At 47.0% G+C, this 14,814-nt stretch overlaps 1 protein-coding gene across 1 annotated transcript in view; it reads left to right on the top strand.

The window, feature by feature from the left end:
* BOLL (boule homolog, RNA binding protein) overlaps positions 1 to 14,814 on the top strand; it is a 76,960-nt gene that overhangs the window by 38,041 nt on the left and 24,105 nt on the right. The window contains exons 6-7 of the mRNA XM_034786061.1: positions 1,672 to 1,799; positions 5,952 to 6,023. Of these exons, the coding sequence (XP_034641952.1) occupies positions 1,672 to 1,799; positions 5,952 to 6,023 (200 nt within the window). The remainder of the gene's footprint in view (positions 1 to 1,671; positions 1,800 to 5,951; positions 6,024 to 14,814) is intronic.

Here is a 14,814-nt window from a genome sequence, read left to right as displayed (position 1 = left end):
GCCCACATCCAGTCCCATCTGTTTTTGAGTAAAGCCAACTTTCTTACCATTGCCATGCCTTTACTCCCCAGGCCAGAAGGGAGAGAGACTTGAAGCTCCAGACTCACCTGGCCTCAGAACATGTACAGCCTGAAACTCTGGCAGGCCCATGACTGGTGTCAAGACCATGATCAATCCTGCGGTTCTCTCCTGTGTGACAAACCCTTCTACTTGGGTTTCTGCGCCATCTTCCACCAAAAGCTCAAGACTGGGATCTACTTGTCCCCGTAAAGGGAGAGACTCCCTCAGCCACCAATGCTCAGTCCTGTCAGTTCTGTGGCATCAAAATCAGTTTATGGCACAACACTAAAAACTGAGCTGGCACTGTGGCATAAGGCTTGAAAAGTCCCAGGTCAAACCCTTCATCCAGCACCACCGCCCTCTCTGCCAGTCCTATATTGAACATGTCCTCCAGCACCAATACATCAGTCATGGCACCACAGGACGACTCCAGGAAATCAGAACAGGAAGCACTTCTCCCCACTAGAGGGGCACAAACAAAAGAAGAGGAGGAACTAGCATCTTTTTCCTTTCTCTTACTCTCCAATACTTTTGGAGTATTTTGGAGATTTTTAATGATATAGCTGTCTCTTCAACACACATCTCCAGTGACAGACCACAGCACCAGTCAGCCTGGACATTTCACTACAATAGATCCCAAGAATCCCTTCTCTCTCCCAGTGCCTGAATGGGGGACCCCATTAATGCTACTGTCCATTTCACCACATACTTTTCCACCACTTGACTCTGCTTCTGTACCTACCTCTCTGATTCAAATCTGTAGTTGTCTCCGAGTAGCTTTGACACCATTGGAGATGATTTTGAAGGCTCCCCAAGTTGACATCAGGACATTGGACCACTTCCCTCTCCTTAAATCCAGGCTTAAGGGACATTTAGCTGTCAGGCATATTAAACACAGATCTGTATTTTCTGGTTGTACTGTTTCTTTGTTCCTGAAAGGCATGACCAATGTTTTTCCTTCTACAAGGGAGCCTCCTCCACTCTTGGGGTTTAAATCTTTCTCTGATTAAACTCATGGATCCTCCCTTTGAGCCCCTCAAGAAAATGTCTTTGGTGCATCTGTCTCTAAAGACAGCTTTTCTTAAAGCCATCATCTCTGCCAAGAGAGCTGGAGAATTGATGCTTTAATGGCCAGACAACCATATGCTTAGGTACATAAGAACCAGGTGATTGTGAGGCCCAATCTTAGCTTTATCTGCATAATGTGGACATTAGAAGGGCACTGTGTTTACCTAGAGAGTACCAAAGCCTTTAGAAAAGTCCAATTGACTATTTATAGCCTATGGGGAAAGATGTCAGAGATAGTTTATTAGCAAACAAAGGCTGTCACAGTGGATAAAAAGATAGAGAGAACTATGTTACATTTTAGCTAGAAGCATAGTTCCCATCAAGGATTTAAAAATGCACTCCAGAGCCATTGCAGCATCTGTGGTTTGTTTGAGACACATTCCTGTTACAGAGAGATGCAGAGCAGCAACATGGAGTTGATATATAGAGTATAAAATTTTTTATATTGGGCAATTAAAATGTGCATTGGAATTTTCTATTACTTCACTTGTTTTAAAAGCTGCAAGTTTGCTTAATTTTAATTTCAACCATCGTTTATTTTAGGATCTAGCATAATGCCAGCAGCTGGAACAATGTACTTGACCACTTCAACTGGATATCCTTATACTTATCACAATGGAGTAGCTTATTTTCATACTCCTGAAGTTGCATCTGTTCCACAGCCATGGCCTGTAAGTAATATCTGAAAGATTATAATTTGAGAATACTGCATATGTCTCACAACTGGCTTGTTGGTAAGGTTCTGTTCCATGAAGCTTGTTTCCTTTTGCTTTTTTCTTGTATTTTCCATGTTTTCTTCTTTCCTCTCTCCTTGTTATACAAAATAGATAAAACTCCGAAGAAAATTAATTACTACTGTGAAACTTGCTAACTGTACATTATCTTTGATTGTAGGGAGTATTTTTATAGCTGTGTTGGTCTCAGGATATGAAAGAGACAAGGTGGGTGAGGTAATATCTTTTATTGGACCAACTTCTGCTGATGAGAGAAACAAGCTTTTGAGCTTACGTAGAGCTTTTCTTCAGGTCTGGGAAATGTACTCAGTGTGTCCCAGCTAAATACAAGGTGGAACAGATTGCTTAGCATAAGTATATTTCACATACACATATTTCAAGGGACCATTCAAGGTGAAGTGACCCCTTAACACCTCTTCACTCCTAAGGGGGATTGAAGGGGGGAAAAAACTGGGGGAGATTGTGGGTTATAGATTGTTGGAATATACCATAAATCCAGTGTTTCTATTTGGTCCATGATTTTTAGTGTCTAGCAAAGTTATGAATTTAGGTTCCCAGGTTCTTCTTTTGAAGGGGTTGTGCAGGTTTCCCTTGTGAAAAGTGCTCACCCACAGATGATATAGTAGTTTTGTCTCATCGTTTTTCTGTGTTAATTCATTCAATAGCGTAGTGATTGTCTGGTTTCACCCACATAGTTGTTATTGGGGCATTTAGTGGACTGGGTGAGATACATCACATGTTGTGATAGGCAAGTTTAAGACCCATAGATCTTAAAAGGCATGTTGATTGGGGTGTTGCTCATCATAGTAGTGAAGATATGTCTATAGGTTTTGCATCTGTTGTTCTGGCAGAGTGTGTGCCACTTTCAGTTGCTGTGTCCTAGTCTGTGTGGAGCTTGCTTCAGATGATGAGCATGGAGAGATTGGGGAGTTGTTTGAAGGCCAGAAGAAATCATTTGGGAAAGATTTCTTTCAGGATGTGGTCCTCATCGAATATGGGTTGTAATTGTTTGGTGTTATCCTGTAAGGCTTCCAGTGTGGGGTAGTAAGTGCCAACTAAAAATCAGGGACTGAATTGAGACACTGGATTTATGGCTTATTACAACAATCTATAACTCACTAACCCACTCTCCCCCCCCCGCCCCGCTTTTTCCCCCTCCTTTTCCCCCAGTGGGTGAACAACCACCAACATTGCCAGCTAGTGGTCAGATGGAGGGTGGGCAGGTTGTCTACCCATTGAAAATATCATCCTGTCCTTCAGCTTCCCCCTCTACTGCCCACCCACCCTCCAGCGGCTCCAGAGGAGATCTTACAGCAGCGCCGCTGTAAGATCTCTAGTGTAGACACAACCTCTGAGTATGTTTCCCAGACCTGACAAAGAGCTCTGTGTTAGCTCAAAAGCTTGTCTCTTTCACCAACAGAAGTTGGTCCAATAAAACTATTACCTTACCCACCTAGTCTCTCATGATGTTTGATGGCAGCTAAGGAATTTTGCTGCTTTTCTGACTGTAACTGCATCATATAATGTAATTAATGTGTCTGTTAAGAGGTAACTGCAGTTAACAGATGATCATTAGTACAGGTTTCATGGATCCTGTTGAATAAAACAAACTGTTTTACATTGTTAATGCTTTTACCTTTGCCTTGTCCTAGGGAATCTGTGACTTTAAAAATGCATAATATTACAAAAAAGTATACGAAGTTTAAATTCTCACGTCATTTGGCTTCACCTATTTTTTTAAATATAGAATAAATGATGAGACATTATAGAGCAGAAAGAAATTCATAACAGAGAACTAGGTCGAAATGTGGTGAAAGGTTTTGGCTGTAGGGTAAGAGCAAAGAAATGGAACTTAGGACTACTGAGTTTTGTGAGAACATGCAGTCACAACCTAGACAAGTCGCTGGTCCAGTCTCTGAATAGACTCCAGTCTATTGTGACCACTGAATCCTAAATGCTAATAAACTCCCTAGGTTTGAGTAGTGACTGATCACTGTTCCTTGCTTTGGATCTCTCAAACTCACTTCCCAGACCCAGTGTATAACACTCTTCTTGGGCAGTGAGACGTTGTAGTCTGGCCACCTAGACCCCAGAACCAGTGTCCACACTTTTCCCCCAGAGTCTACCTGGCTGTGTAAGCTTTCTAGTTAATCCCCTCAGGGTCAGTGTAGCCATAAAGCAAGGAACACAGGTTTAACAAAGGAATTTCTTATACACACACACGCACACTTTACTCTTAAAAAGCACAAGAGAATTACAGATCTATGGAAAATAAATTCCTGAATGCAGTCCCCTCAGTGTGATCTCACCCCCTTTTGGGAGCTTTGGGTTTGACCACAGTCCTTTAGGGAGATAAAGCCACTCATGCCTCCACTTTTTTCAGCTTGGTCTTTTGTTTCTGGCAATGAAATGGTTTTCCCTTGCTTAAAGAGTATTCCTCTTTTTAAAACAGCCTTTTCTACCTTTTCTGTCCTTGTTTTTCCACTGGGGATTTTCCATGCTCCTTCCCCCTGTCAGCTTCTGGGCAGAAAGTTCAAAGTCAGTTGACCTGCTGATAGCAACCCCATTGTTCCACCAGGAGAGGGACTTTCAATGCTGATGGCTCTGTCATAGCCTCCCTATTATGTGTCAAGTTCCTGATACCATAATGAATATTTCAGGCCACAATAAAGGTTACATTCAAAATGGAGGATGAAATATAACAGTGTTCACAAAAAATTGAATTCATAAATTGCCACAAACATATCCCTCAATCTGTCTCACATCCATCTTAGAATTGGTGTTTGTTTTGGGAGGAGGATAAATGGGGGTAGATCAAGTGCTGGGTTTAAACAGGGAAGGGCAAGCACCTTTCTATCAACCCCAAAAGACAGATATTTTATCGTTCCCAAGAAGCTGCATTGGAAAGATGTCCTGGGAAGAAATTTACAGATTACACATAGTTTACTGTTGGATTCTGTCTTTTAGACAGCACGGGTATGTCTACACTGCAGTTAAAAACTTGCATCTGGACTATGCCAGCTGACTTGGGCTAAGGGGCTGTTTAATTATAGTGTAGACATTCAGGTTCAAGCCAGAGCCCAGGCTCTGGGACTCTGCAAGGTGGGAGGGTCCCAGAGATCAGGTTCAAGCCTGAGCCCAAACATCTACTCCACAATTAAACAGCCTCTTAGCCTGAACTCCAGAAGCCCAAGTCAGCTGACATGGGCCAGCCGCAGGTTTTTAACTGCCATGTAGACATACCCTTTGTGTTGAGCACCTGGGCATTGATTATCTTGGTGTTGACTGCCTCAAGCTTTAGTGCCTCAAATCTGGGCTTCCCAGTACATTGATGTTGGTTCCTCTGGTGCTGAGGGAATGTCTAAACAGCAAAGAAAAATCTACAGTTGGCCTGTGCCAGCTGACTTGGACTTATGGGGCTGTTTCACTGCTGTGTAGACATCTGGGCGTGGTCTGGAGCCCAGGCTCTAGGACCTTGCGAGGTGAGAGGGTTCCAGAGCTTGGCCTGCAGCCTGAGTCTGGAAGTCTACACAGTCGTGAAACAGGCCCACAGCCTGAGCCCCCTGAGAATGAGTCAGCTGGCACGGATGAGCTGCAGATTTTTCTTTGCTGTGTAGACATACTCTGTGTCCTTTAGTATCAGGGCCCTCAATTATTTCAACCTTGTGGACTTTGGTACGATATATTCCATTATTCCAGAGTCTTCCAGCAGATTTTGTGTTTTGTGGAAGGAACTTAAATTAGGTTTGAGGCTGCATTCCCTTTCATATCCAAAGGATTGGACGGACGGGGTGGGGGGGAATTTGAGGATATAGGGTATGTGAGCAGTCCCAATGAACACTGCTTTCAAGAAAGTTCTTAGTTCATGTGCCTAGGCCATGTGCTTTGTCTGTAGTCTGGATCCATGCAAATGATCAGCTTAAAGAATCATAGTTACTGTAAGTAACCATTTTTATAAATTATTTTGTTTTTAAAATGGTAAGTTGTATAGTATATAGTACTTAAGGTGTATGTTTTAGTAAAAGTAACAATTCCTGAGATTAATGTATTAAAATTTCTAATGTATCTTTTTTTTTTTTTCTTTTAAAGTCACGGTCCATTTCCAGTTCCCCTGTAATGGTAGCTCAACCTGTTTATCATCAACCTACATATCCTTACCAGGTAAAAGTTAGAAAACTGGTATATCATTTCATAGCCTGAGGTTCTTCTTCCAGTGATGTCCCTGTGAGTCCTCCACTTTAGATGATTGTGCACCCTGTGCTTCTAGTTGGACAATTTCAACAGCAGTATCTGGCTGGGCTGCACATGTGCTCTCCCTGTCTCTTGCCTGTCAATCTTGCAGTTGATTAGCATTGTTCAGCCGCCCCTCCCCCCCGCCGCCCCTCCTTCCTGCCAACTCAGTTCCTTCTCATTCGCCCTTGGTTCAAGTCAGAGCTCCGGCAGTGCCTTCACTTGCTTTACCTCAGATATGCTTGTTAGCAGTTTTTCTATATAAAGTTAGATTAGTGTTATTAGTACATTTAGATTAGTTGGTTAAGACTTTCTATTTTTCTTCTCCCTGTATAAAAAAAATTCTTTTCTAACTTCATCCCGTCACGGGATATTCCCTTTGAAATGCCAGGATCTCCTGGATTTAAATGCATTTCCTGCCATGAGGCAATTCCTATCTCTGATGGACACTCACAATGCGTCAGGTGGCTGTGGGAAACATTTGTACCCCAAAAGTGCACTCATTGCCATAATCTGAAGACCCGCACAAGGAAGGCAAGGGACCTAAAACTTAAGCTTATTCTCATGGAGAAGTCCCTCCATCCCAGGAACGCAAACTTCTCCCAGTGACCAATCACTGAAGGTGGCTTCTGACAGATCCTCCTCCTCTGCTTCATGCGGGAGGGACCTGTCTTTTAAGACCTGCAAAGAGGAGAGCTACCACTCCTCCTACCAAACCTGCATCTAAAAAGAAGCGTTCCCCAGCTCGCTCTACTGCATTGGTACCGACCACGCTGTGGCAAAGTACCTATGAGTCAGCAGGGACTTCTGGTGCCGTGGGTACCGTAAAAGCCACAGACCCTAAGCGGCCAGGCTCCAAAAAGGAAGGCAGAGAAAAGACTACCCTTTCCTCTACGGCACCGGTCGCAACAACAAAATCCTCCCTACCGAGTGCCTCTGCAGTTTCTAAGGCACAGGGGCCACCTCCTGGCTCTCTGCTGCACATCACTGATGCATCGGCACTGAAGCCTCCTAAGTCCCCGGTGCAGTCAACATCGGCACCTATCCCTCTGGCACCGCACTACCTCCCGGTACTGCAACAAATGCAAGTGCCTTCTCCGGTACCAAGAATACAGCAGTTCCTTGTACCTAAGGACCTGACAGTGAGCCTGGAACTTGAGTCCCTTCTCCTCTGTACTGATACTGCATCCACGAGCTGCATCTTGCCCCCCCACCCCCTCCAGTGAGGAGAACGAGGAGGGGGAACTTTCTTCATTTCAGCATTCCTTACCCGTGCAGACCAGTATCAGATCTGAGCCACGAGAGCATGCTAGACACCATCCCAGACCAGACATACAGAGGTGGTATGGACACTCATGGGGACACCCACCTGTGCCTTGCTGACCACAATGGTCATTCTGGGACCCATGGGCAGCATACAGGCAATATTTTCCCAAGCCACCAAGCAGCAGGGAAATGTATAGACACCTCTCACCAAAACCAGTAGTTCTTCTTCGAGAGATGTCCCTGTGGGTGCTCCACTACAGGTGTTGGTGCGTCCCTGCGCCTTCGCCCGGAGATTTTTGCAGCAGTACTCATAGCGGCCACGCATGCTCAGAAGCTGCCCCCCGCTGTGACTCTAGGTTAATAGTACGCATGCGTGGCCGGTCTCCTCAGTTCCTTCTCAACCGTCCCCGGCCTGAGACGGAGCTCAGCAGACTCATTAGAAAATCCTTCACTCTTGCTACAATTACCCTTTAGTAACCAGTTGTTGTCAGTTTTCTCTGTTAGTATAGTTAATTACCCCGTTTATCTGTTAAAAAAAAAAAAAAAAAATTCTGTCAGCCGCTGCTATGCCGGGCTCCACAGGCTTCAAGCACTGTGCTACCTGCAAGGAAGCTATCCCATTATCGGACAGACACTCAAAGTGTATAAAATGTTTGGGGGAAGCTCACATTCCCCAAAAATGTGCCCACTGCTGTAAACTCAGCTCCAGGGCACGGAAAGACAGGGAGCTTAAACTTAAACTACTCCTCCTTCAAAAGTCTATCGGGTCAGTTTCAGACCCAGGCGTTGAAGCCGGCTCCGCTGCCCGACACAGCCCCCCGCCTCAAAAAAACTGAAAAAATCTACGAAGAAGGGGCACCCTTCTTCACCAAACAAGGCTATGAGGCACAAAGTATCTCCAGGCAGATCAACGATCTCTCTGCCTGTGTTTCCTCACCTCAGCAACTTTCATGAGCCGGGCTCTTCGGGAACCGCGCAAAAGCCGCCTGAGGCTCCGGCGGCGGCGCGAGGCTCCGGTGCCGAGGCATCAGGCTTCCAGTTGCCTGCCTCTGTTACGGCACCGTTCGGCACCGCGAATGATACGGTGCCGACATTCCACAACATGCCTGACCCCAGGCAGGCTGATATTGCCCGCCCGGCACCGACCGCGGCACCGACCCCTGCGGTGCACTCTGACACAGAGATCACAGGCAGAAACCCTGATCGCAGGAATGCTCCTGTGCGGCAGCCTCTCCCGGCTCAGCTTTCACCTCCCGCAGGAGCTTCATTACCTCACTTTACCCAGACAGCAGATCTTCTGGTATCACCTACCTTGCAGTCTCCGCTCATGAACGAATATTCTTCTCCAATGCCTGAGTCAGGATCTGAGCAGTTTTCCCCCAGTGAGGAGGAAACAGATCCACAGGGAGTTTTTTCTCCATATCATGACTCCCAGCCCCGGACCCTGGGCAATAGAGGTTATGAGAAAATTACCTCATCCCACTCTCAGGACCCTGCCTCCTGGGGGGTGAACCCCTGGATGGCACCACCTATGCCCTACCCGCCACCATGGCAATACTGGACACCATGGGCATCATACCCTCGGGAATACATGCCCCATGGCCACTCGACCGGGCGCAACACTGATCCAGCGCCGCCTCCTAACGAATATGCCAGTGACACGAGACGCCTGGCAACACAGTCACGCTCCCAGGATAAACCTAGCCCTACTCCTGTTCCAACAGAGCCGGAGCTAGCACCTGAAGAAGCATTACTTCCCCTTCCTCCGACTCCCTCGGACGAATATACAAAATTCCAGGACCTCTTTAAAAGAGTTGCCAGTGACCTGAGAATTAACTTGGACGTGGTCACCGAACAACAGCATGAGCTAACGAACATCCTACAGCCCCCTTCTTCCTCCAGGGTGGCACTACCAATTAACGCAGCCCTTTTAGAACCCGCTAAGTCCATCTGGCAGACTCCAGCGACAAGCCTACCTACCTGCAAGCAAGCAGACAAGAAGTATTTTATTTCTCCAAAGGACTCTGAATTCCTTTTTACCCACCCAGCACCAAATTCATTGGTAGTAGACGCTGCGAACCAGAGGGCTAGACAACAGTATTCTCGTTCTGTCCCACCCAACAAGGACAACAAACGATTGGACCTTTTTGGTCGCAAGGTCTATGCATCCTCCACCCTCCAATTTCGTATAGCTAATTATACTGCAGTCCTGGCAAAATACGACCATAAAAACTATAATAAGTTAATGGACTTTATTGATGACATTCCAGAACAAAGAAAACAACAGTTCAGAGCTATGGTTTCTGAGGGACAAGCCATATCACGCACCGCTCTCCAAGCAGCCCTCGATGTAGCCAACACAGCGGCAAGATCGACCGCTACAGCGATAGTCATGCGACGGGGCTCATGGCTCTCCTCTTCCTTTTTTCCTCGCGAAGTTCAGAGCACAATTGAAGATCTTCCCTTCGACGGTGACAAACTTTTTGCTTCTACCACGAATGAAGTGCTTCATTCAATGAAGGACTCAAGGACAACCCTCCGGTCTCTAGGTCTCCAGACACCTACGACCAGAAGACGGCAATATAGATACCAACCGTACCACCGGCCACGTTATCCCGCATTCACACAACATTCCCATAGACCGCAGGAACAACAACAACCACAACGTCAAAGACCAAGATTCCAGCGACGTCGCCCAAATTCTGCAGGGGCACCTCAACCCCCACCAGCTAATAGGCAGATTTGAAGACTTGGTCGAGGGTTTAGAAAGCAACGCCCCCACTTCAGCCGACACACCTATCTTTGGACACCGCCTACGACCTTTCTTCCATCAATGGAGGAAGATTACCACCGACAAGTGGGTCTTAGAGGTAGTTACAATTGGATACGTCATCCCCTTCCTCTCCTTACCTCCCACCCACCCACCCTCCCCGTCCCTCTTCAGGGACCCTTCTCACGAGCAGCTACTCCTCCAAGAAGTGCAACATCTCCTTCATCTGGGAGCAGTAGAAATCGTGCCAGAACGACACAGAGGGAAGGGTTTTTACTCCCATTATTTCTTAACGGAAAAGAAAAATGGGGGATGGCGACCAATCCTCGATCTCAGGCGGCTCAACAGATTCATCAAAAAGCAAAAGTTCAAGATGGTTACCCTCACTACCATAATCCCAGCGCTGGAGCAGGACGACTGGTTTTCTGCCCTCGACCTACAAGATGCCTATTTCCATGTCACTATACATCCGGCCCACAGACGTTTCCTCCGATTTACCCTCGGTTCCACACATTTCCAATACAGGGTACTCCCCTTCGGACTATCTACAGCCCCCTGTGCTTTTTCCAAGCTTCTAGCTGTAGTCACTGCCTACCTCAGGAAACAAGGGGTCATAGTGTTCCCTTACCTCGACGATTGCCTCCTCAAAGCTTCAACATTCGACGAGGCGCTCCGGTTCACACGGCTCACAGTCGATTGCTTTCTATCTCTCGGCCTACAAATAAACAGAGAGAAATCCACATTACGCCCCACCCAGCACCTGCAGTTCATAGGCGCAGACCTCGACTCCCGGACGGGGCTAGCATCGCTCCCACCCGATCGCTTCAATTCCATAAACCAACTGGCCACAATTATTCGCAACAGCCCACAGGTAACTGCCCGAGACTGCCTGCAACTACTAGGTCACATGGCCTCGTGCACTTTTGTCGTCCAGAATGCATGCCTATACATGAGGTGCTTCCAAGAGTGGCTGGCAACGGTCTACAAACCGAATATGCACTCTTTAAACAAGACTCTCTCCCTGCCTCCTCCAGTCAAAGATTCGCTACATTGGTGGACCGTCCACTCCAACCTCTGCTCTGGAGTCCCGTTTCTTCAGCAGGCTCCATCACTCATCCTGACCACTGATGCATCTATGACAGGTTGGGGTGCACATATGTCTCATCACACAGTACAGGGGCTATGGTCACCAACCGAGACCTCCCTGCACATAAATGTTCTAGAACTTCGAGCCATTCGCAACGCGTGCCGTCACTTCCTGCCACTAATCAAGCATCATCACGTACGCATAATGACGGACAACATTGCATGCATGTTTTACGTAAACAGGCAGGGAGGAGCTCGATCCCATTCGCTGTGCACAGAGGCTATGAAGCTCTGGAATTGGTGCATTGCGAACAACATCCGGGTATCAGCAGCCTATCTTCCCGGGATCATGAACACCACAGCGGACGAACTAAGCAGACGCTTCCCATGGGACCACGAGTGGGAGATAGACGAGAAAACCATTCACAATGTATTCAGCACCTGGGGTTACCCAACCATAGACCTTTTTGCAACTGCAAAAAACAAGAAATGTCCCAATTTCTGCTCCAGAGCAGGACTGGGCAAACATTCCCTGGGGGACGCATTCATGATCTCATGGCACCGAAACCTATTGTATGCGTTTCCCCCGATACCAGTTCTCAACAGGGTTCTGATAAAAATACGAACGGACCGAGCCAAGGTGATCCTCATTGCCCCATCGTGGCCCAGACAACCGTGGTTTCCGTTCCTCACCAGAATGTCAATCCAACCACCAATCTCCCTGCCGCTTATCCCAAACCTATCTCAACAGCACGGCCGTTTTCTCCACCCCAACCTGTCCATGCTTCACCTCAGGCCTGGTTCCTACATGGTTTTCCCAACGCGAATTAGATTGCTCCGAACAAGTTCAGAAGGTACTCCTACATAGCAGAACGCAATCTACTCGCAAGACCTATCTTCAAAAGTGGAAACGATTCACACATTGGTGTTCTGCTAAACACCTTTGTCCTACCTCGGTACCTCTTTCAATTATATTGGACTATCTATTGGGCCTTAAGCAATCCGGCCTTTCTTTCAGCTCCATCAGGGTCCATTTAGCTGCTATTACAACTTTCCACGACAGAATTGATGATACGTCTGTCTTTGCTCACGCTATCACGAAGCGTTTCCTCAAGGGACTACAAACCTTATACCCAGACATTAAACCACCGACCACCCCGTGGGACCTTCATCTGGTACTGTCTGCCCTAACTCAACAACCATTCGAACCCCTAGCCACGTGCTCCCTTTTACACCTCTCGATGAAAACAGCATTTCTAGTGGCAATTACCTCTGCCAGACGGGCAGGAGAAATAGCAGCTCTTATGGCACACCCACCATATACGATATTTTTTAAAGACAAGGTTACCCTCAGATTACACCCCAAATTTCTTCCAAAGGTACACTCGTCATTCCACATTAATGAACCCATACACCTGCCGACTTTTTTTCCGAAACCACATGCGAACTCCTTCGAAACCTCAATGCATACACTAGATGTTCGCAGAGCCTTGTCATTCTATTTGGATAGAACCAAACCTTTTAGAACTTTCTCCAGACTTTTTGTCTCTATTGCAGAGCGCTCCAAAGTCACGCCTATTTCTACCCAGAGACTCTCGAACTGGATCTCCCAGTGTATCCGACTGTGCTATCAGATGAAGAGGGTTACACCTCCAGACGGCATTAGAACACACTCCACTAGATCTCTGGCTGCCTCTGTCGCGTTCTTACGCAAAGTTCCCCTGGCTGACATTTGTAAAGCAGCCACCTGGTCCTCTGACCACACTTTTGTTAAACACTATGCCCTTACTCAAGGCCCTCTATCTGACATACGTTTGGGCAGGGCGGTACTTTCAACGGCGTTCCTACCAGATCCGAAGTCCCTACCTCCTTAAGGTACACCGCTTTTAAGTCACCTGTAGTGGAGCACCCACAGGGACATCTCTCGAAGAAGAAGAGGAGGTTACTCACCCTGTGCAGTAACTGACGTTCTTCGAGATGAGTGTCCCTGTGGGTGCTCCACTACCCACCCTCCTCCCCTCTACTTCGGAGTTGGGGGGCCTCCGTGGTAGAGAAGGAACTGAGGAGACCGGCCACGCATGCGTACTATTAACCTAGAGTCACAGCGGGGGGCAGCTTCTGAGCATGCGTGGCCGCTATGAGTACTGCTGCAAAAATCTCCAGGCGAAGGCGCAGGGACGCACCAACACTTGTAGTGGAGCACCCACAGGCACACTCATCTCGAAGAACGTCAGTTACTGCACAGGGTGAGTAACCTCCTCTTCCACCTGACATCTCCCAGGAACAGATTTTTGAGCAAACAGAGCAGGAGTTAGACCAGGAGGCTATTCCTGCGACCGACTTGTCTTCCTCACGTGACAAGATCATCATGCCTCTGCCCCCTACTACTGGAGACGATTTCAAACAGTTTCAGGAACTGTTTAAAATAATAGCTAACACGCTTCAAATCCCTCTTGAAGAGGTCGCCAAATCTCAGCCCAAGCTCTTGAACATATTCCACACATCAACATTTTCCAAGATTCCCTTGCCATTATGGAGCTCGTCATAACCATCTGGAAAACCTGTGCCAGAATCCGACCTACGTGTAAGAGGGCGGACAAAGAGTATTATGTCCCTTCAGAGGGGCTAGAATTTTTATTTTCCAGCCCCCAAATTCTCTTGTGGTGGACGCTGTTAACAAAAGAGGTAGGCACCATTATTCCAGGCCCACAACTTATGATAAGGAGTGGAAAAGGCTGGATTTACATGGCTGCAAGGCCTACTCATCGGCAACATTACAGTTTAGAATTGCCAGTTATGAAGCTCTCTTGGCAAAATATGACCACACGACTTATTGAAAATTAGCAGACTTTATTGAACTTATACCAGGGGAAAAGAGAGAGCAGTTTACATCGCTCATTTCTGAAGGCCACCTTATAGCTCGAACAGCCCTTCAGGTATCATTGGACTCTGATAACGCAGCGGCGAGGACCATTGCAGCTGCTGGGCCTCCTGGTTTCACCTGTCAGGGTTTCCAAGAAAGGTGCAATCTACAGTAAAGGACCTTCCTTTTGAGGGTCAGAAGCTGTTTGCCAGCAAGATTGATGAGTCACTTCACTCCTTAAAGGACTCGAGAGCCACTATTAGATCTCTAGGCATCTATACACCTGCAACTAAATGCAAATGAGGCAGGTATTATACATTATAACGTCCTAGACAGGCTCCATACACACACAACCAGAGACCGTATTATCCTCAAAGATGTAGGCAAACACCACCCAAACGAAGTTCAAATTTTTCACAGTCCTCCACGTTACAGCAACCAATCTCCAAACACCAAATTTGAAGGTTTGGTTGAGGGCTTGACAGACCTCCCGCAACTATTATCGCTAACTCCACACTGCACCAACCATCTGTTTACAGACTGTCTGGTACCATTCTACCCATTTTGGCGTACTGTCACTTCTGACAAATGGCTACTAGAGATCATCAAGACCAGCTACTCCATCCAGTTCCTCTCCTTACCCACCCTCCCTCCTCGTCCTTCTTCAGGGACCCTTCTCACAAGCCACTCTTAAGACAGGAAATAGAATACTTCCTGCAACTAGGCACGGAAGAACC

This window comes from Trachemys scripta, chromosome 11, assembly GCF_013100865.1.
Source record: "Trachemys scripta elegans isolate TJP31775 chromosome 11, CAS_Tse_1.0, whole genome shotgun sequence".
NCBI classification, from domain to species: domain Eukaryota; kingdom Metazoa; phylum Chordata; order Testudines; family Emydidae; genus Trachemys; species Trachemys scripta.
Note: the sequence above shows the minus strand (reverse complement) of the source record. Positions and strands in the feature narration are given on the sequence as shown.